Here is a 20583-nt window from a genome sequence, read left to right as displayed (position 1 = left end):
TCTTATTTTGAGGTCTAAAAGCATTCATGCTTCATCAAGGTAGAGGTATGCATAGCTATGTCATAAAAGTAACTGCAGAAATAACAGATCACACAACAAAATAAACCTTCCATGTCCTTATGTTGTATTTTACATCATCAGTAGCAAAATAAAAAGCATCCTTAATTCATTCTAAAGAGGATATGTTGTATGTCACGTGTTGGACATCATCTCACGCACCACATTACGCGATCAAAACGCTGCAGCTCTTAAATGAGGCGGTCCCAGGCTCAGGGTTGGATTTCAAAAGCTAATTACATGAAAAGTAGCAAAGCACAAGATTTGTGCCCAATTGTATATTATTGCTATTACTTCCGATGTGGTCCAAGGAAGCAGCTTCAATGACACGAGGCATTTCATGAAGAAGCAGCCAGTGCAGCTCATTAAGTGCCAGAAGAGCAAAGGAGAAGCCTGTTGGAGCAGACACAGGCTAACATCCAGTAGCACTACTCTTTGACTAATATCCCTGGGCACAGGGCACAGCAGGTGGCAAATGCAGACCTCTGCTACAATCCTTTCTCAGGCACAACACAAACGTGGGCTTAAAACAATGAGAACAGAAGAGTGCAATGCTGGGAAATGCTGCTATTCAGACCCTAATCACCAGCTCCACCAGCCCTGCTGCGCTACTGGCTTTAATAAATTACTGAGCAGGGAGTACATCCTGTCCTCCTGGTAGCAGTCCAAATTTATACTCTTGCTCCCCGAGTGTATTTCTCACCAGTTATGGGAACTACTATAATCAAATCCTTATCAAAGATAATAGAAATTACAAAGAGGAAGCAGAACCGATAAGAGACAACTTCTGCATGTTCTGGCCTGATACACCTTATCCTTAAAACGAGCTGATGGATTGTCCTCAGGGTGCTCTGCAAAAAGCAAGCTTGTTTCACTCATGACCAAATCAGACACAAGCTCATGCCTATTCTTCAAGATGCTCACAAGTTGCACAAAAAAATCCTGGAAGAAGACCTTGCAGGCAAGACTAACACACTGAACCCCAGACAAATAGAGTAGTGTTCCTTCCCTACAGCTCAGCATATGTGCAGAGCAAGGTCACTTCCACCTCACTCCACTCCTGAAAAACACTGCTTCTAGGTACTGTGCTACTTGGAACAGCATTACAGCATCCACTCAGACTTTGTTGCTCTAACTTTTGTCTTCTGAGCAGAGTCCACAGCCTTCACTTTAAAACACAGCTACCGTTATTGGTAAAGGAAGTGACGTTTATCCAGGACTCAGAAAACCCACAGTCTGCACTTTCCTCTCCCTGAAGCAACGCAAGGCCAAACTAGAGGAAGCCTCTAATAAAATCTGAGTGGTTACAGTTCATTAAGCTTGATTATTTAAGTTTATGGTTCTCCGCATTGAATCCTACCATGCTTACCTGTAGGATGATGTCCAGTCTTCTGTACTGGAGAAGCTTGTGACAGGAACTGCCTTGGCCTCAGTTGCACAGGTGCACGTGTCCTGTTAGGGGATTAAATGGGTAATTCAGCATTGCTCTCACTGCCTAAATTACTCAGCTACGTATCTTACATAAATACGCTCTACAAAAGAAACTCACCACATTAAAACTTAAAAAACACCTTCCTTCTTCTGAATACATCACCTTCCCCAGCACAGAGCCTCCAGAAACTTCAGCCTCCCCCACACAATTGCAGTGACTTGCTCAAATACCAGTTCCTGCATCACCTGTTTACCATTTAGGGCAACTTCAAGCCAATAGGAATTCGAGACGGTAATCAGCAGCAGCTGCCACATGAGTTGTTAGGCTGTCACTGCAGAGAGGCAAGAATTACCAGCACTTTCAAGTTAGGCCATCCTGACTCAAATACCTCAGATGGCTAATTTTAGATGTGATCATCTTCCTCTAAAAATATGGCATATTTTCCCGGCTATTTCTTCCCCATAATGTTCTCTGATGCATCCTTTGCTCTACTTTGAAGCATCGCATTTCATTACAAGTAGATATTCTCGGCACGCAAAGAAAACATTTTGTTAAATGTGAATTTGCAAGACTTCTTGACATTTGCACCATAATTAGAAAACAAGAGAAACCTGAAACAGCCATTCCATTGCAGATTACTAACAGAAAGACAATTTTTGCTGGTATTCTGTATCCCTGGGAGGACTACCTGCCACTTTCATTAGAACAACTGAACCTCAGTCATCTCTATATCCCTGTTGCACCGAAGTGTAATCAACACTGGGAAAAGTAGAAAAGCACTTGGGTCTGCTAATTAATTTAGCATGGATTTACAGAAAAGATGGACTATTGCGGAACACTGGCTCAATTTCTTCTGTGTTCAAAGGAAACACAGAGGGAGAGATTAAAATACAGTGATCTGAGCCTGTCCTTGTTTGTTTTTCTTTTAATAGAGGTGTATCACTGGACAGCAATTACCATTACCCATTGGGGAAGCTGCCAATGGCTTTTACGCTGCACTTCAGGAGTCCTGTGCCAAATTTCTCCAAGAAGCAGGTGCCAAAACTTAGCTCTTTGTCTGTGCTTATGTACGGAGTGGTGTGACCTGCATGTGATTATCTCCACGATCTTTAGTTCAGAAGTCTGAATCACACGCTTTTAATTAGCTACTCGGTCACTCTGCCCTCTCTAAAATTCCAGCTGTTTATTTGCAACGCTTTTACACAAAGCTCAGGACTGGGTGGAAAAGCAAAAGCTATAAACCTCCCCAAGACTAAGAATAGCTTCCTAACATCATGAGGTATCATAAGAAAATAATTTCACCAGGAGAAGCCCACTGCTGAAAGACTGGAATTTAGCACATGAATAACTACTGTGGACAAAGCTACGTCTTCGTTCTGGTTGGTAGTGGGGTAATTTTAAGGGACTACCGTGATTTTCTCTTTAAATGTGAGTGCTGCAATGTGTCTGGCCAAAGAGTTGTCCAAAAAGTGTGTATTAACTTTCAGTAACTGTGGCAAATCCTTAATATCTGTTTAGAGAAAGAGGGTGGAACAAAAAGCGCATCTGATGCCTGTGCAAATATTTTCTTTCCAAACCTCATTGCTCATTAAGAAACACTTTGCCGACTGAGTTCTGGCATCAAAGTGGGAAACAGCCTGAAATACAACAGAACAGAAGATAAGGCAATTTTTCGTAAATTTCGTGGTTTGGTACATTCAGTTTGTACTGTACCTTTTCCAGATTTATTGCAGTTCCAGATCAGCTCAATGTATTATACACAGAGGAGCGATCTTGCATAGTGTGGGCTGTCCGAGCCATAGCTGATGGCCTGGCAGAATTCTGTATGCCTTCTCCTGCTGTATTTTACATAAATCAAATATCAGTTCAGTATTTGGTGCGGTTTGCCAAGGCTGCACCTATTCCTAAAGTTTCCTTTTCCCTGCCAAAAAGGAGGGAAACTATTCCTGTTAAGAGAAAAGAAATAAATTGCTTTTCAGGAGCCCACTATTCCTTACGGCCCTCGTCTTACAATCTTCATTTCAGTACGATGTAGTGAACACTGGCTTTAAATAGAAGCATTGTAACATTGACAACTTAATCCTCAAAGGAACTGCTTGCCAAGGTTAGCACTCCACAGCTTGCCTCCAGTTTCCTATTCTCCTCTAAACATACGCATATTGACAACAAGAAATCGTGGCATCCTGCAAGCCCTGTTATACCCAACATCTGCTTCCTGACCCTCTCAGTGGCTCTTTTCCATGGTTCTCCCTCCCACGTTTCTCTTTAACCATTACTCTGTTTTACAGTTGTGTCTGAAATGTGATCATCTCCAATTTTTACCCTTTTCTTATCAGGGAAAGGTGTCATCTATACCCAACTACCTAGCCTCTTCTTTTGAGATTTGCACTGTAGGAAAGATTCAGCTAGTAACGAATCAACAGGCGACGCCCCACACCATCCAGACAAGTTTTAGTTTGTCTTTCTGTAATATTCTGCAAGTCTTGATGGATCAATAGGGTCGCAGGTGCTGGCAGCTGAGCTGCGCTCCTTGCAGCTGGGCAAGGCAGGAATTGCTGTATCTGACCAAAGAAAGAAGTCCCTGTGCTTCAGCTGGTTCCCACCTAGTTCATCTCAACCGCTTCTGTAGTAGTACTGCAGTAGTTCCATGGTTTAGTCATGGGTTTGCTAGGAAAGCTGGTGGCAAGTCGACATTCCTGCTAAAGGAAGTTGCTGCAAACGCTGTTTCCTTCCACGAAAGACTTTTAGCCTCATTCTGATGAACTGAGGATTAAATATTTTGATCAATAATATATTTTTATGAAACGTTATATGAATTCTTAGATAAGTTTACTTGGAAATATGTCTAATGGTTACACTGTGATTAGTGTGGCGAAGCCAGGAAACCACAAACAAGAGAAAAATATTATACTGTGTGAGTTACACAAGTCTCTGACTCATTCTCTTAAAGGTAAGGCTAAGCATGTTTCCTTTCTGTTTCCATGAATAATAAAACTACAATTAGACAACAATAAGAGCCTGTAGCAAGGCTGTAATAAGATACCGTCTCCAGCATAAGTTCATTACAGTCATCAAAAGTAGCTGTGAATGGTTGTTCATTAGGGAATCAACCCACAAGCATTAAGGTAATGTTCCTGGTAAGGGAGAGTTGGCAACACAGAGTAATCTCCTTGGAGAGATGTTTTGGCAAGAGGCTCACCCTGGCAGAGCCTGAAGGCACCCCTCCAGCATGGGGAGATGCTGCCAGGACAGGCAAGGGGCTCCTAACTGCAGGCTTTCCCTTGTACCTCAATTTTGACTTCTCCAGCAGGAATAAATAGCTCTTCTGACTGCCTGGGACATGCATTCTTACCCTCCTCCACATCATTAATTCATAGAACTTTTAAAACGGATGAAGTTGGAATATTAACGGTTGTACAAATTCTCCTAAGCGAGAGAAAAGAGAGAGCGATGTGCATATCAGAAGCAACTGAAGAATCTGCTCACCTCTCCTTTGATTTTGGCATGCATGTAAGCAAAATAATACTAATGCCTTCTCCACAGTACCTTCTAAAAATGTAAGATGTGAGATTCTTAGAGCTCGTGCCTCTCCCATCCCTTCCCAGGGACTAAAGCAACGTGAGAACTTGAGAACTGGGAATGTCGCTGGAGAAATGGATTGTTTATATTTTTCACAAACAACAACTCCAGCCCAAAGTTGCTGTGCCCTGTGGATAACAATACATACCAGTACTAAAACTAAGCCTCCATCACTGAGAGTTGATGACAGAGGGCCTCACTGCAACCACAAACTCAAGATGAGGCGTTCCGTAATGTGCGTTTTGAAACGTACGCTCCATCCTGACTGCCATATTCAGGCCGTATGGACAGCACATAAAATACTCATAGAAAAACATTTGTAATTTATTGGACCCTGCTATTCTAGCTTTTGGGCCATGCAAAATATTTACAGAGCCTAGCATTAACCCCAGCCCTATCTACCAACTACAATCCAGCATCAATCCTCATTAACACATCCTACTGTTGCAATTTTGCTGGCCAGCAGTGGTTCACTTAAAAATTACCATCAGCTGTCCTTTTCTGAGTCCTGATCTTAATTCCAGCTCCATGCTGACAGCCTTTCATTGAACGTCTGTGTAGCACTGCACCAAGAGTCCTGCCACAACACCCAGCAAGTGCAGAGCACATGGAGGAACAATGGCAAGACCACGCCTGACAGAAGCAAATTACCATTTGCTCTATTTAGCTCCAAAGTGAAGACGCATCACTCCACATCCCTTTTAAGGATGTACAAGTGGTAGGGCTGAAGAACAGTGGGCTTCTGCCAGCAGGGACATCTGGGAGTCATAGAGACTGAATGGCTGATGTTTAGAGTCACTAATGGTTGTTCCTTCTCATAGCATAAACATCGTTCTGTAAACATATTTGTCTCTTTAGCAAGAATTAATTGTCTAGCAATAGCCCTATTTTTCTCATTACTGTCTTCCTTCCTTATTAGTATAGTAGTTTTCATATAGAAAAGACAAAGATGAATACAGATTTCCCAGCACTGCAGTTTGCCCTTATGCTTTGATAAACAATCCTAAGTGTTTTCTCTGTTTCTCCTTGAGGTGATACCTCATCTCAGCTTCCAGCTGACATTTCTGACTGGAATATGACTTGCTGAGCTCAACATTTTTACTTCCTCTTATTCTACAAAGTCTTGACATCCATTAGACTCAAATATAAATTACCAGGCACCAAATAAATCTGTCTGGTGGAGAAACTGTTCATCTCAGAGCCAAAAGAAAAAGGTCATACATGCATTATAACTGAAATAAAGAAGTGTTCTCTGATGAAGATAATTGCCCCATTGTTTGTTCCTGCTTTGGCATTCCCTTTATACATTCATGGTTGCAAAGCCACTAAAATAACTCATGCAGTATTCTTGGTTAATGAACCACCAGGCTAATACAAATCATCCAGGCATACAAAAAACCACTAAGAAAGCACAATCCTGTGGCTCTTAAAAGAAACACCTCCCCTCTTCTCTGGTGGCTACCAAGACTTTATTTCACTTTTCTGTTTCTGTCTCTCACTCTTGCCTGTTGTTTTTCTTCTTCCCCCATAATAACATTCATCATTAGCTCTGATGCACGCGACCACCTATGAAACCCACTAATAAATTTGGACGCATATGAAAATATCTCAGCACCATTTGTGCCACAAGACCCGTTTCGTAAACAAAAAGGAAGGAGCTTTTTGCATTCCATTAGACAGCTTTTCAGACTAAGGGAAAAGATGGTCCTCCATCAATGGAAAAGAATATGGTCAAGGTTTATGTGCCCCCACGTGGGAGAGCTCTGTGAGCTGGGTGTCTATGCCAGCCAGGAGGCCCTTCGAATCCAGGAGAGGAAGAGGCAAAGGGCTCAGCTCTATGCCATCCACCTGGCAGACCACCAAGGAGCCTGTCACAATGGAAGAACAGCCAGGAAGGAACGCAAGCGCTGACCTTACTGATACTACGTATTCCAGCAAAGTGTTTTCATTTAGGAGAATCAGCATTTTCCAACAGCAAACCAGTCAGCTGGAACATCTCCAAACAGCTCCAGCACTCAGTTTAGTCATTCATGTTTTTATTCCCATCTTCCAGGTAATTAGCTACTGCTAAGACAACGCGTGACTCTTGTTCTGCAGGTAGCATCTCTTTGTGAAGCAAGCACAAGCCACACATCACGAGATCTGTGTCAACATCCAATGTAGACTGTTTGCAATCATCTCCTGTCACTTAAAACACAGCCTCCTAATCCAGCCTTTAGACACGGCTTTGATCCTTGTAAAAGATTATCATGTTTTTCTCACCTTTTATTTTTAACTGTTAAACATTTTACGAGTGACAGAACACTAAATAATTTTGCTTATCTGATTTTTATCTGTACCTCATCTGCTAAACACACTTTGAGCCAGGGTAAAATTAGAAGGAGATGTACTAAGACCTTGGCACTTCAAATCTCTAGTTTGGCTCAGCCAACAGCCCTAACTGGAAGCGATTATTTATATAGCCATGTAAATGTTCGTGGTATTATTTAACCAAATAAAGTATAAGTGGCGAGCCTCGCAAAATCTTGTGTGTATGCAAGGTCCTTAATTGTAGGCTTTTCAGTGGTAAATGCTTTAAGTCCTAATTGTGCTGCAGTCTGAGCTATAAGTAAGTCTTATCCGGACACATCAAACGCCACAGAGGCTCAGAGTAACACCTGATGTAGCCCAGCTGTATGTGCCCAAAAGAAGATAGGTAGGGAAAGCTTAAGAAATCAAACTGTTTCCTGCACTGTTCCTCTCACAGTCTTTCAGCATTCACAGCTGTACTTGGCACGTTGGAGGCTTTTTGTCCTTTTCAGCATCTACACGTGGACCTGATGCCCACGAATTTACCGCATCCCCTTCTGAACCTTTTTGGTGACTTCCCCATCTCTGCAGTTTTCTGTTGAAGCAAGTTTTAGAAATTCACTGCCTGCGGACTGAGGACCGGTGCCCCATTCTGGTTTTCACTTCGCTTCCATCTGATTTTGTAAACCCCAAACACAACATCTCTCTGCCTCCTCTCCTTCAGTAGATTGAAGAGCCCTATCCCTTCTCTCCTTGCAGGGCAAACGTTTCATTCCTGTTATCATTGTAATCCCCCTTCTTCGCGCTTTCTCCTCGCTCCTGCCCATTGGTACACGTTTACAGATCTACTGCCCATCAACAACAGTATGCCAGCCAAGAGGAGTGAACACCAAGTGCCACCTGTCCCCATACACCAGGAAACAAAATGAGAAAGAAGACTTATCTTCTCTATACTCTCGGTTTGTCTAGGAAACCAACCACGTAATGGCTGAGCAGAGGGTGACCGCAGCACAGTAAACAGCACAAATGGATTCCTCTCTCCAGAGAGGCTCTCACCTGAAAATGGTTTCAGAGAAAAGAGCTGTCAGAGCTCTCTCTCTCTGTAATTATCCTAAATTCCTAAAAGCATGCAATGCTGTTACCATACCAAGAACGTTCCAGTCCAAATTGCACTTTGCTGTAACCGTGGATAATTTTACGTGCATTTGAGCCTGCTTTCAGAAAGTTGGTTTAAAAAAAAATGTTGCTGTTTCAAAGCAGGAACTGTATTTAGCAGACAGCCAAATGTGTAATACGTGCCATGATGGCTGAAAATACTCGCAGGCTACATGTAGCTTCAGGAAGAGATGTCCCTGATGATGTGAGCTGCTAATTAACAGCAAGCAAATGTGAGACAAAGGGCAGAGGATCGCTGCTACTCCACTAAGATAGAAGAGCCTAGTCATGCAAAAGACAGTGCAGAGCTAAGTACCCGTCTGCCTATGACTTCAACATCGTGCAGCCCTAAGCAAACCTGGGTAGTCCAATACGTTCAAAAATATAAAGAGAGAGGGCTTAAAGCCAGAAGCAATAGTAGAACTTGAGCAAAGTGCAATGTATTTTTCTGCTGATGGGCCATAGACTGTGATGTAGGGGTTGAGCAGGCGAGAGCTGACCTCTGGCCATGGGAACCTGTCATCAGATTCTACAAGGTACAGCAGGGTATTGTGGATGCACTGGGAAATAGAGACCTGGTTTTTGATCTCCATGCTCTCTGTTTTTTTTTTCCATCTTCCAAAATAGTGCTGTGTCCATAAGGAAGAAAATAATGGGGATTTAGTGAAATAACAAGCTGGTGGATTTCCCAGTCACCAGTGTTATAAAAAAAGCCCATCAGAAGACGGAGCTGGGGCTACTAATGCCATTATAAATGCAAATGCACACTGCCAGAGAAAACAAAGGTAGCTTCGTTGTCATGGGCTCTAACAGAATCACCTTTTTATTTCAGTTCCACATTTCCTAGTTTTAATAAATGCAAATAAAATGATATGAGGCAGACAGGAGATTCAGTAGGAACATATTCAAAGCAGTAAGGCTGTGTGATGGATACGGGGCAGTTCTGCAGTACTCCCAAAAATGCAGCAGCTACAGCTCAGAAAGAAACAGGCTACCAACATATATTCATTCTCCATTTCTATCTGCTCTCTGAAATACATAAGATATAATTCAGACACATTCTGTATATATATATAAAGAGAGCACACAGCTGAGGCAGCAGACAAAAGCAGCTCTCCCTTCCCTGCTCAGAAGAGTGCATTGCACATCTCCCTCACTGGTTTCTCTAAACATGCATCACATTATGAACCAAGGAGATTGCATTCATCCTTGTCCCATTTGCTCCCCCCATATGACTTTCTCTTTCAGTTCCAAGAGTAAATATAAATGTCATTTTCTGTGCATACATCAAGGTAACACTCTCATTTACACTGCTCACGTGGCCCATGCAGCTGAAGTTAATCATAAGGCACATCATTCCACGAAGCACTGACCCCATCAGTCCAGCAAAGGTGGACATCAGCCAGGCAATGAGCAGCCAGCAGCAATGCTGAGGGTCCTCTCTGCTGAGCCCCAGCATTGCTCCCTAATCTAGATGCTGAAAGTCCTGGCAGCTTCCAGAGGCTATTCTTTCTTTCATAACTAACGTGCTTGAACATTAGTAAGTAATTAGTAAGTAATATGCACAATTGCTCTCCTTATTCAGCTTCTAGACATGCATGATTTTTTAAACTGAATCCCTTGTTAGAACTAACAGCTCCTTTCATCCCTGCAGTGAGTGCACTGTACTCCTCAGAGGCTTGTCCACAGATGTGAAATTAACCTCTCATAGCTGCTCACTGTACGCAGATTACAGCATCACTACTTGTCTGCAGTAAACACGCTGTGTGGTTTACACAGCATGCAAGAGAAGAATAATTCCATAATAATTCCACAACAAATGGAGGACATTGTCCTTATTTATTCTGTACCCAAAGGAAATGCATGACAGTTCATATAGTTGGCGTTAGTTGTACGCTGGATGTTGGTATAGAACGTGGCAGGGAGTGATTTCCTCAGTGTAATTTTTGTGCTTTTAATGTCTTCTTGTAATTCACCTGATGTGTTTGAATATATCCCACAGAGTTGAGCCATCTCGCCCCTTTACTTTCTAAGCTGCAGTCTCGCCAGGAATGCTGTCTCAGCCTTCAAATAACAGTTTGGGTTGGAGAGCTACCAAAAAGCCAAACCTATTTAAAGCAAAGGGACTGAATAAACAACTTGATTTAAAATAAAAAAAATAAATTAAAAGTCCCCAGCAACTAAACACCAGTTTTATGTTAACTATACAATAAGCTCACCGTGTCAGAACCTGAGCTGTAGGACACCACACCTCAGAGGAACGCACACCACCAAAGGTAGAGAAGGAGCCCATTCCAAAGTATGGGTTTAGAAGCTGCTACGCAGTTTCACTTTCAAAAGACTCTGGTAGGAAGAAAGCTCCGAGAAAGGACGAGGTGAAATCACAGCTAACATCACAGCACAGGCACCTGATGTGTGGTAGCTGCTCCTCTCCAAACAGCAGCCAGGAAGGGGACACTGCTCAGCCAGTTTGCACCAAGAGCAGCATCCATAGATGATCATAGGAAACCTTTAGCCTCCTCCCGTGCAAGTGGGGGGCACCTAAACTTCACTTTAATTCATGTTTCTTGCTCTCATTTTGCTGCATTCAGTCTCTGGGGAGCTCCTACCTGAGCCAACCACCACCAGCGTGAAATACAGCTTGTGAAGACACAGCCAAATTATGTGCAGCCTTTTAGGCTTCTGGGCACAACCTATTGAAGCGTGCAGACCTGTGCTGCTGTTTGCCAGCACCGTAAGCAACACAAAGTGTGTCTTAGTGCACAGTTACCTGCCACACGTGCCTGCTATAGCAGCGATGCACTGAGGAAGTCTAATGCTGGAGCAACAGCAGAGCATTGCTTCGCTGATTTCTGGGGAGCTTTACCTGCTTAATTTACCTTTAAATGCAAGAAATGGCTTTATAGCTCTGGTCACACAGTGTAAAAGTTTGGATCCTTGTTTTCCACACAGGGTGACTCACCCGGAGTCAGCTCTGAGCTGCTTTCTTCTGAAGACCTGTCTGAGTGCTGAACAAATAGCTGATGAGAAAAATGTTCCAGGAGAACAATGCACCTTCCTCCAACTAATGCACTTCAGCTGGAGGATTAAAGCACTGTTTTGCAATGCTTAGCATTAAGTGAGTGACTAATGCTCCAAGCTACTCACCTGCGGCTCTTTCCCAGGCTGAGGCACTCTGCACTCCCTGTCCAGCCCTGGCCACAGCCTCACCTCTTTGCTATGCTCTCACCTCTTCGCCGTGCTCCTGAACCAGCCAGGAGGGTTGTATGTCACTCTATGCATCTTCCACTCATTTGTCTCTATGGGAACGGGTCAGGATGCCACTGGGTAAATGCGGCACCACTTGCACTGTGCAGGAACCCTTCCTTCTGGCCTTCACTCAGATGCTCTCTGGACCAGATGAAATGTTTGTTTTCAAGACCCCAAACCTTCCAAATTCATCACCTTCCTCCCTAATCTTCACCTTGCTCACTGTTGTGCTCCTGACTGCTTTCACCTGTAGGAGAGGAGGAATGGATTGATTTATAAGTCACAGGGACTTCCTAGCTCAGCGTCTGACTAATGCCATTTTGGCACTTAAAGAGAGCTTCATTAACTTAGATAATCACCAGAAGGACCGCGCACTGACTGTGTTACTCACACAATAATATGACAACGTCCACAGCCAGATTTAACAAACAGATTTGCTTGTTCAACATCCATCTGCACGCACAGTTTAACAAACATGGCCTTTTGGGGTCAGGGGGGGAACAAAATAGGCTGCAATACCAACAAAACACGGAGACACTGTTTCGCATCACCTGGTTAACAGCAAACAAGATTAATCACATCTCTGCAGCCCAGACGGTGTAACCCGGCCAGTGCCTGCAGAGAAGGTTTCACTGTTAAAAATACGCTGCTTGTTGCTAAGCTGTTTGTTTTCAGTATTGACAGAAGAGGGACGGGATACGAGGATGTCCTGTCCTTTGCAAGGCAGGCGGTTTCAGCGGGCTCTGCTCAGCTGCTGCTTGCAGGGGGACGAAGCAGATCTCCCAGCAGCAGGGCAGCACCCAGCTCCTCTCACTGACCATCTGAAGGCCAAGATTTCCCAACCCCAGCGGGTGGAGGAGGAATCGGAATCTGCTCCTCAAAGCCTGAATTCAAATAGTGCTTACGGTATCACTGCGACAGACGTATAAGGCTGCTTAACAACAGCGCTGCAAGAAGGCATATTGTCCTGGTCCATCCACTTTTTGTTATATTTCAGCTCTATTTTTAGAAGTTTTATAAACTCCCATGGCTGTTTATGTAAAACAAGGTGGCTAACAGCTGGGGATGATGAGTGCTCAGAGAGCTCTGTCTGGTTTATACATTACTCAGACAGAGGATTCTGTTGAGTGAAATGAGATCCATGTGTAACAAGATACACTTTATTTTCTATTTAGCAAAGACCAAACATTTAATTGCTCCAGTCTTAGAGCTGGGCCACAGCAGTGCTAGATTAAGGCCCAGAAATGGCTTCTTGGAATTTGCAGGTTTGCAACTGGAAAATCACATAGGATAAAGCAGTGCAGTGCCCGCATCAGGGAGCACCAAGCTGACCTCAGCAAGCCTCCAGCAACTCATCAAACAGCAGTTAGAAAGCCAGCAGTCACACACACTGCTGGAGCTGTAAGGAGGATTGGAAGGTCAGAATGCAAAAAACAGAATGAGAAGCAGACTGATGCTGTGAGTAAACATCTTCTCTTGCATACAGGCGTATCAGAAGGGGTGGCAGGTGTAATGGAGAGCTACATCTTAATGCCTTATTCCTTCTTTTGAATGTGACTTTTTGTTAGCTATAGACAACAGATCAGTAAAGCATTCCTCGGATGACTCTAAGGTATGGTTTGAGCCACCATGCAAAAGCACTTTCTCTCCTCTTGGCTTTAATGAAACTCTTTGCACCATTTTTTTTGGTATGTTCTTTCGTATCCTCCAAGCCTTCTCTATAAAAAGAAGAAACAAGGACTGGCATTTCAGCAAATGCAGACACAGATTTAAATACTATGCAGTGAGAACAACTGCTCTCCAGGGACTTGGAAAAGATCAGCTATTGCAACACATAACGTAACCAAGATGGAAAAAAACCTCATCTTCCACCCTGGATGTTTATTGCATACGTTACAGCTCTCCATGCATCTCGCTATCGCTGCTGCTAGCAGGAATCGTATAAGCAGGAAAAGAACAGAACATTCTCAAGAAGGCCTCTGCAAAGAGAAGTGTGATCTCCAGGGTGAGAGCTTGTGTCATTAATGCCTGACATCAGATTCATGACTTGGCAATAGCTAAATTCTCACTGACTTGAGCAGCAAGTTGGGGCTGCAGGCTCTCCCCCCCTCCACTTCCCATTGGCCTTGCTCCTTTACAGTGAGATTACAGTTACAGGAACAGATTAAGTCTTCAGAAGCACATAAAGGAAAAGGTTTGGCACTACACCTGTAGCAGCCCTTGCTGTGCAGACAGACATAGGCCAATGCACCCCAAGTGGGTGAGGATGGGTTGGGGGCAGCACCACTCACTGAGGCTTCTCTGGAAAGCAGCACCATTGGATTCTATGGGGACGTTCCAAACACCATCAGCAAGAGGCAGTGTGAGACACAGCACAGATGCGGGTGCTCCCTCACTTTGCCTGTGCATGGCACTGTCTGTGGAACCCAGCTCCTTCTGCCAAACTTAAACTTAAGATCCATGTTCATGCAGGCAATAAAAGTCAATCTAAGTGGTTTTTTTTCAACCAGATGTTATAGCAAGTACATTCTATCAGGCCATCTAACCTTACAATTCCATATTCATGGGGTTGAAAAGGACCACAATGCTCATCGAGTTTCAACCCCCCCCCCCCCCCCCCCCCCCCCTGCAGGGTCGCCAACCAGCAGACCAGGCTGCCCAGAGCCACATCCAGCCTGGCCTTGAATGCCTCCAACGCCTCCCCAGGCAGCCACTGCAGCACCTTTTCCTTTGCTGCAGAACCTTTTCCTAATACCTAACCTGGACCTCCCCTGGAGCAACACGAGGCCATTCCTTTTCATCCTCACAAAGGCTTTTCCTTGGCAAGCTCCCACCTGAGGGGGGGGGCTCTGGCAGGCAACAGGCAGCACTGCTGCATCCTTGCTTAAACGCTTTCAAGTATCAAATAGAGCTCATTTTCGCCTCAGGCAAGATGCCCTGGCACAGGGCCGCAGGGGGATGCTGCACTGTGCTGCAGGCGTTGCTCTGGGAGCCACACATTGATGGTGCTCCGTTTGGAGGCACGGGCTGAGGCTCGGACATAGCGGTCTGCAAGGAGCTCCGCGCGGCTCTGAGCCCAAACTGTCGTGGCGCGAGCGGCCGGTAGGGGGCAGCACCACGCGGCAGCAGCACGCGGAGCAGCTGCTCGGTGCGGCGGGCAGCAGGAAAGCGGCGTGCTCAAATTTACGGTCACTTCGGGTTTTGCTTTTCGTTAATAAAGGGCCCCACCTTCCTCCTTTTTTCTCCTCTGCTCAGAAGCCTGCCTTGCTTTTAGAGGCCCAAATCTACAGAACGGGACGGACGGCGGCCAGGCAAGGGTGTAGGACCGGCGGGAGCAACTGAAGCGGTTGAAAAACAGAGCAGAAAAAGCGGTTTTTAAAAGAGAAAGCAAATAGTTATTAAAAAAAAAAAACAAAAGAGAGAGGAAAAACAGTTAAAAGCAGAGGGAGAAAGAAAAGAGTTAAGCGAAAAGAAAAGGAGCTCCGGGGGGAGGGGAGGGAGAGGAAAAAAAAAAAAGAAATGAATATCGAAGCGCCTCTCCGTGCGGGGCGGAGCAGCAGCGCGGGGCGGGGCGCGGGCGCTATATGGGGCGCGCGGCCGCCGGGCAGCAGCGCGCGGCGATGCAGAGCGCGGTGCTCGTGGCGCTGCCGCAGGACGGCGGGCGGATGGAGCGGGGCAGCCGGCGGCGTGCGGAGCTGGAGGAGGCGGACAAGGGCAGGATGATGAAGCGCACCATGTGAGTGGCACCGCCGGCGAGGCCGAGCGGAAGGGTTCCCTCCGTTCCGCTCGCAGCCTGAGGGCGGCTCTCGGTACGGGGGTGAGGTCGGTGTCTGCCCGAGGGCTTCGTTGTAAGTGAGCGTCTTTGTTCTTCCAGCATTAAGGACTGGAAGAAGAAGCTGAGCTACTTCCTGCAGAACTCCTCCCGTTCTAGCAAAGTGAAGTCGACGAAAGCGGGGAAACACCACACCTACTTCAGGTGAGTTGCGGCATTCGATAACTCAGGTGCTGCACAGAGTAAGGAGCAAACCTCGAGCTGCGGTCTCACGGTCTCTGTTCTCTCTCTGCCTCTCACAGACCTTCCCCCGAGGAAGCCCGGCTGTGGTCAGAAGCCTTCGACGAGCTGCTGGCTAACAAATGTAAGTTGGTCTTCAGGCTGTAACGGCAAAGAGCAAAACAGGGGAGAACCGGGGGTCGTTTAGTGATTGCTTCCCTGCATGTCAGCACTGTGCCTTTGTAAAGCAATATTAAAACAGAGCTGCCCACTATGGAGGATTGCAGCTGTAGGCTCTGTAGTCCGACCTTTCCTATTCAGCCTGGCTTTGCCAGATGTGCAAAGCAGTGCTCTGTGCTGTGCTCTCTATCCGAGACAAATCCATCCTTATAATTCAGGAGGGGTTCTGCAGTGCAGAAGTGCACTGATTTCTGTCCTCGTTGATTTATCTTTTTGCTGTAAAAAAAGCTCTCAGCAGCACAGCAGTAAAGACCAAGAGCTGATATCGCCATTTGCTCTTTGGACTTCTGAGTCATCTTTTCCGTTGCAAAAGTGTGCCAGGGGTTTGTCGTGCTGTCAGAAGTATTTGCTCCAGCACCAAGGTTAACGAGGACGATCCCATCTAGTGATTCTATGTAGCATATCTGCAGGTATCAGAAGCGTACACAGCGACTAGAAACAGCTTTCAGTTTAGTGTTTACATCAAATTGGCTGACTTGAAGCCTGCCAAGCTGTTGGGGCGCTAATTTGCTTGCAATATAGATTTCTTAATACCACGACATTGCGGAAGGGACCAGATGTGACAAATTGCTAAATTCGAGATGCCTGGAATGCTTAATTGATGTGGTTTTGCCTCCCCCCCCCTCCTTTCCCTAGATGGTGTTGCTGCTTTCCGAGCCTTTCTGAAGTCTGAGTTCTGCGAAGAGAACATCGAGTTCTGGCTGGCGTGTGAGGACTTCAAGAAAACCAAATCCCCCCAGAAGCTGACGCTGAAGGCAAAGAAAATCTACAATGACTTCATTGAAAAGGAGGCTCCCAAGGAGGTAAGGAAGGCACAGAGCACGCAAGCATCGCCCGGTTCTGTCTTTAGCCCCGCTTCATTGCTCTGAACTTGTAAGACGCAGATGCCACAAACGCATTGGGCACAACTCTTCCCTGACTGCCTTCTATTCACTAAGGTGGAAAGCGGCACAAACTGCATTTCAGTTTCCATCTTAGCTGGGGGGGGAAGGAAGTGATCCTTGTTGAACACCTGTAACACTTGGGTTTGGTACCAAAATAAAGCATACCTGAGTTACTCCACATCCTCATGATAAATAAATCACTTAAAAGAAGCTACATCCGTTTAGCCCCAAAGCAAAAGGGCTCTTAACCCTCTTTAGAAGTGCTATGCTTGTTGGGGTTCAGTTCTCGGAAAGTAAGTGTCCTTTCTTGGCATTTCAGATCAACATCGACTTCCAGACCAAGAACATGATAGCACAGAACCTGCAGGAAGCCACGCACACCTGCTTCAGTGCAGCGCAGAAGAGAGTGTACAGCCTCATGGAGAACAACTCGTACCCACGGTTTCTGGAATCGGAGTTCTATCAGGAGCTGTGCAAGAAGCCTCCCATCACCAGAGCTGCCCAGGGGACATGAGTGCAGAGCAAGGAGATGCCTCTCAGCTACCAAGGAACCGAGCTGGCTTGGCAGCATCCTGACCTGAGAGACTGAGATGGGAGCGCTCAGTTGGTTTGCCACAGCGTAAGGACTGATAGTGACTTGATGCAAAGCTGATGGCAGAGGACGTTGTTGGAAGGCATTTGTGGCTGGCAGCACTGCACCAGGCTGGTGATGCCCTTCTTGGAGTGCTGCAGTCAAGGTGCCTCTATGCATCAAAGTGAGCTGTGTGACACACTCCTTGTTGCAGCTGTGGTGTTATACAGCAAGTCAGCACAGAGCTGCCCTTCTGCAAGCAGAAGCACAAGTCTGTGCAGTTGAGCAGTGCTGGGAACTTGAGTAATGTATAGATTCTGGGTTTTTTTTTTTCCTGAACATCAACCAGTACTGCTGCCATCAGTTCCTCGGTGTCTTAACACCGATTGTTTAAGCTGACAGGGGCTGCTAAGAGATGTACTGGGTTTGTGTGTGGTTTGCAGGCAGCACCACCACCCTCACTGCTGTGCAAGGAGGGGACAGCCAGTTCTGCTCCAGGAGGAATGGGCTGTGCAGCTGAGCCTGCAGGGCTGGGCATGGCAGCAGGACTGCATGAAGCTGGGCAGAGGGCAAAGCCCAGCCAGGGTGAACAGGAGCTACACAGTATTATATTTATATATGGATTATGATTGTGTTGAATGCTGCAGTGTCATCATTCTGTTTGAGACAGCAAGCTTCAGTGAAGTCTTACTGTTTTTAATAAACTATTTTGATACAAAGCTGCTTTTGTTACTTGTTTTGCATGCACACACTAACTGGCATCGATCTGAGTGAGGTATCCTGCAGTAGCCACTCTTACAAGTGCCATTTCCACAGGGCTAATCTTAAGCTATTAGCTCTTAATCTACAAGGCAAGTTGGGTGCTTCTAACATGGTAAAAACCTTCAGAGCTTGAAAGCTTTGATAGACTCTACCTCCCTATGAAAGCTATCTCTACGACAGCGCAAGGTGCACGTAGGGCTGGACATGTCACATCAGCCAGAAAGCAGCAGCACTGCTGCTGGAGCTCCCAGCCATGGGCTGCAGACACCCACAGTGCAGCAGCACAGCTGCTCCTGCTCGAGACCTCTGCTTCAAATAGGGCTTCATTTCCAGGTTGCAAAGCCTCTACAGAGGTAATACTTCACATCTGCTGAGCAAGAACACCTTAGCAGGAGTCTGGTCATCCATATTGCATGAGTGCTTGATTTTTCTCTTTGGTAATGACCAAAACCAGCACCTCCAGCAGTCCCACAGATAGAAGCCCTGACTTGCTACTTTCATGACGTTTCTGAACTCAAGGTCTGCTCACATCCCAGCTCCAGCTACTTCTCCCACCCTCCTCATATCACAGCCTCACCTGCTTGGCTCATTCATACCCCCAGCAGCCACTTCTCCAAGCATCAAGAAAAGCCTCACTGCAGCATCTTATATCTCAGCTGTATATCAAAAGCAGCTATTCCGTGCATGTGTATACAAACTGCAGGATTTGTAGCAATGTATGAACATAGACACATTTTACTGTCTCTTGACATAGAAAGAAGCAGAGTCCCAGAAACAGGGCTGTGTGAGACCTATCTGTGAGAGCTGGCTCTCCCACAGTCAAACTTGCTGATCAGTTTGCTTATACCCACATAGAACAAGCACAGTAAAAAAGACTCTGCCTGATAATTTACCGTAACAGAAAGCTTTTTCCCCTCAAACCAGGACAAGAAAAAAAAAGAAATTGGGCTGATAATTGCTTCTGTAATCTAACAAAATTTGAAAAGCAAAAAAATAGTCAGAACTGTACCTATTAATGACTCAGAGCCAGGGCAGGAAAAATTCCATGAAACTTCATGGGCTTCAGTGAAGTTGCATTAACCTGTGCCCATCTGGGACGTGCTAATTAAGCACTGCTGGTGTCTGGCTTCAGGAAAACACTCTGAATTTCAGCAGGTGCCAGAACTACTTATAGTGCTGCATGTAGTCCAGAGGGGAAAATTAGGTGGGGCTGTTAGGCAGGGCATCAGTGCCTGAGGGCTGTACTTGTATATTTCTAATAATTGAGCTGTTTACATGGGTCTTAAAGAAGCCTGTGCTGGCAGCTCCTCAGCTCTCACAGAGCATGCCATCGGTACCAACAAGCCAAGCCGTGTCCCTGGAGGGGTCTTTCTGCAGCCTGAGCACTCTGACTGCTTTAAAAGCGCTGCTACCTGCCCTCTGACTGCAGTTAAAATTGGTACCCTGCTCTTGGTATCCAGTGGCAACAAGCAACAAACTGCTCCCTCCTTCCCAGCTAGCAGCCTGCTCACCAGCAGGGGCAAGGAAGGTCTGGGAATGGCAAGGGGAGGGCTGGGGTCTTGCAGGACCACGTAAGGTTGGCTAGAACATAAGCCTTTTTTTAGCTCCCACCAGGATTTAAAGCCACTCCAACCCTTAGCCATGTTGACAGCCACCCAGGCAGAAAAATAAAGAGAAGGGAGCCCTGTGGGTAATGGCCTTCCAGGAACCTTAGCTGTAAATGAGAACAGGCTGTGAGCGAGCAGTCCATAAACAAAGCCAGTAGTTTTAGAGAAAGGACTCTCTGCAAAAAGCTGAGGAAGGAGAGAAACAAGCAGCTCCCCGAGGGCAGAGGCAGCAGGACACCCCAGTCCTGCTATCACAGCCCCCAGCTGTACACTAAGCCCCAAAAGGCAGTGCTAGCTCATGCACCAACGCAGCTGATGTTGGGCTGTGGAGAACCAGGCTTGCTGATAAAGACCAACAAAAAGAGAATAAAGGCAACCTAACCATCCGTGCATCTCTACATCAAGTCTCACAATATCTGGTGCTTCTCTTAGAGAAGGGCTTTCATATTAGGAAGTTTCTCACCCTTATGGTTATGCATAAGTTTGAAACTGCAGTCTGAATCTCTGCTTCCACAGTAAATCCCCAAACCACAATGAGATGTAGACACTTAGGCTTAAAAAAACCCCAAAAACTTTTGTATATTTTTTTAGAAGAGCAACATAAATCTCATGATCTTGGGAAACTTGAGACATCAGTTTCAAATGCCTGGATATAGCAGCAGCTTGTTGTCAAGGGCTTGCTCTTACAGGGCAATCTGATGGAGAGCTCTTTATGCTATCAGGAAGCCAACATGTAAAGTAACCTCTTAAAACATGAAACCAAAGCA

At 45.7% G+C, this 20583-nt stretch overlaps 2 protein-coding genes across 19 annotated transcripts in view; one reads left to right on the top strand and one right to left on the bottom strand.

The window, feature by feature from the left end:
- Nucleotides 1-20583, bottom strand: part of RGS4 (regulator of G-protein signaling 4) — a 126113-nt gene that overhangs the window by 98610 nt on the left and 6920 nt on the right. For 15 of the 18 annotated variants that reach the window (XM_040704482.2, XM_046944223.1, XM_046944226.1 and 12 more), the window contains exon 2: nt 1427-1509. Coding sequence is in view for 1 of the 18 variants with exons in the window: in XM_040704480.2 (XP_040560414.1) it covers nt 1427-1509; nt 1607-1648 (125 nt within the window). In the remaining 17 variants the exon portion in view is untranslated. Of the gene's footprint in view, nt 1-1426; nt 1510-1606; nt 1692-20583 lie in introns of those variants that run through there. The other 3 variants (XM_046944221.1, XM_046944222.1, XM_040704480.2) reach the window with 1 other exon arrangement.
- RGS2 (regulator of G-protein signaling 2) lies at nt 15371-18166 on the top strand. The gene is made up of 5 exons (NM_204395.3): nt 15371-15497; nt 15636-15737; nt 15836-15897; nt 16629-16795; nt 17196-18166. Exons 1-5 carry the CDS (start codon nt 15382-15384, stop codon nt 17388-17390), a joined length of 642 nt encoding a protein of 213 aa, NP_989726.2. The 5' UTR covers nt 15371-15381; the 3' UTR covers nt 17391-18166.

The sequence above is a fragment of the Gallus gallus genome, chromosome 8, assembly GCF_016699485.2.
Source record: "Gallus gallus isolate bGalGal1 chromosome 8, bGalGal1.mat.broiler.GRCg7b, whole genome shotgun sequence".
NCBI lineage: Eukaryota > Metazoa > Chordata > Aves > Galliformes > Phasianidae > Gallus > Gallus gallus.
Note: the sequence above shows the minus strand (reverse complement) of the source record. Positions and strands in the feature narration are given on the sequence as shown.